The 1,704-nt window shown below is 53.0% G+C and overlaps 1 protein-coding gene across 1 annotated transcript; it reads left to right on the top strand.

Moving 5' to 3' along the window:
* The first annotated feature begins 577 nt into the window (after positions 1–577).
* LOC121589504 (cuticle protein 19.8-like) lies at positions 578–1,470 on the top strand. The gene is made up of 2 exons (XM_041908469.1): positions 578–675; positions 750–1,470. Exons 1-2 carry the CDS (start codon positions 664–666, stop codon positions 1,341–1,343), a joined length of 606 nt encoding a protein of 201 aa, XP_041764403.1. The 5' UTR covers positions 578–663; the 3' UTR covers positions 1,344–1,470.
* The last annotated feature ends 234 nt before the right edge of the window (positions 1,471–1,704 follow it).

The raw sequence follows: 1,704 nt of genomic DNA on the forward strand, positions 1-1,704 counted from the left end.
CTGTCTTGATCCAATACGATTTTTGTAATGGAAATTTGCTACTTCTGGTTATAAAGGAAGTAAGCTCTTGTTCCGAAAGCGGCAATATGATGAAAAAGGGACATGTTTTAACCTACTACATTCTAATAATTAAACAAACTTCTTCAACAATTAGCTTGACATCATTCATTTGGCACACTTTTTACAATAGCCTTGTAAGCTTTACCGTCCTCCCAATCCACCTCCGCCATTTCCGCATGTTCACGTTGGTACAGTATTCTTGTATTTTAGCTCGTTACCACAAGCACAGACGCGCGCGACAGCGTACAGGGGCATGTAATTGGAAACGGAGCGCTTAACCGCAAGGATGCTGACGGATCTGTTGAGCTGCTGAACATCAAATGTGTACATTGTAATCAATTAGTGCATGAAGATCAACTGGCTGCAATTGGATACTGCTGTTGTAAAGCCTAAAAAGAAGCTATAGTTCACCTCTGGTTTGATGTTTCATTGCTAGACAGCTCTTGCTTCGTAGGCGGGTGCAGAACGACTATAAAACACGCTGGCCCATCCTAGCAAAGACATCATTCAGCAGCTGAGTGTTCTAAGTGCAATATCAGCAATTCTACAGCGAGTTTACCGCTACTCAGTGATTTACTCCAGCGTCAGCAACACTTACCAAAAATGGCTTCAAAGGTAAATAGTGTTCGGCTTTGATGGTGCTTAACGCTGTAAAATACAACACTCCACTCCATTACTCTTCCTCCTAGATCTCTCTCATCGCCGTTGGGCTACTGCTGGTGAACGTGGCCGTTAATGCGCAACAGTACGGCCAGCAGCTGGGACGCCGCAGCTCGCAGGATCGATTGAACCAGCTCCGTGCGTATGACGACGGTGCCCGCCAGTCCCGCAACTACAACGATCTGTACAACGAGCAGCGCTACGCCAGCCGCACCCTGGATCAGGAGCAGCAGCAGCAGCAGCAGCAGCAGCAGGATCGTCGCGAGTCATCCGACTACGATCGGGATGACTACAGCTACGGGTACGCCGTGCGGGATGAGCTTTCGGGCGACATCAAGAGCCAGCAGGAGGTGCGCAACGGCGACCGTGTTCGGGGCCAGTACCGCACGCTCGAGTCGGACGGCACGGAGCGCATCGTCGACTACACGGCCGACGATGTGCGCGGGTTCAATGCGGTCGTGCGCCACCAGCCGTCGGTCGGTACGCGGGCCCAGCTCGTCCACACGCTGCAGCCGGCCGTCCTGCTGCGACAGCCGACCGTTGGCCATCTCGTGTCGGGCCAGCACCGTCCGGCGCTGCTCACCACGCCCCAGCAAACGTCCACCGTTCTGCTGCGCAACTAAAGCACCCTTCCCTGCGCTCCGATACTGGATAATACCCGCGTACCCGCACACACCCGAAGAATGCCAATAATGTTAATTCAATAAAATGCCACCGTACACAAACGTATGCCTGCCTGTTGGCTGAAGATTCGACGCAGAGCAAGTGCGTGTAGCGAAGCGAAATGTTATTAGGTAGCAGCAGTCCGTTTCGGTCGGGGACAGCGCTGACAGCAGTGCCCGCCTCATCAATCAGCCTCATCCGGGACAGTCTGTCCGGGGTTGCGCTTCCGGCGCAAGCTGGGGTGAATTATGGGGCTCCCGGATGGCTGGCCCGATGGCAGCCTGTTTGGTCGACCCATTTCATCTCATTGCTGTCACATTA

Source organism: Anopheles merus, chromosome 2R, assembly GCF_017562075.2.
Source record: "Anopheles merus strain MAF chromosome 2R, AmerM5.1, whole genome shotgun sequence".
Classification (NCBI taxonomy): domain Eukaryota; kingdom Metazoa; phylum Arthropoda; class Insecta; order Diptera; family Culicidae; genus Anopheles; species Anopheles merus.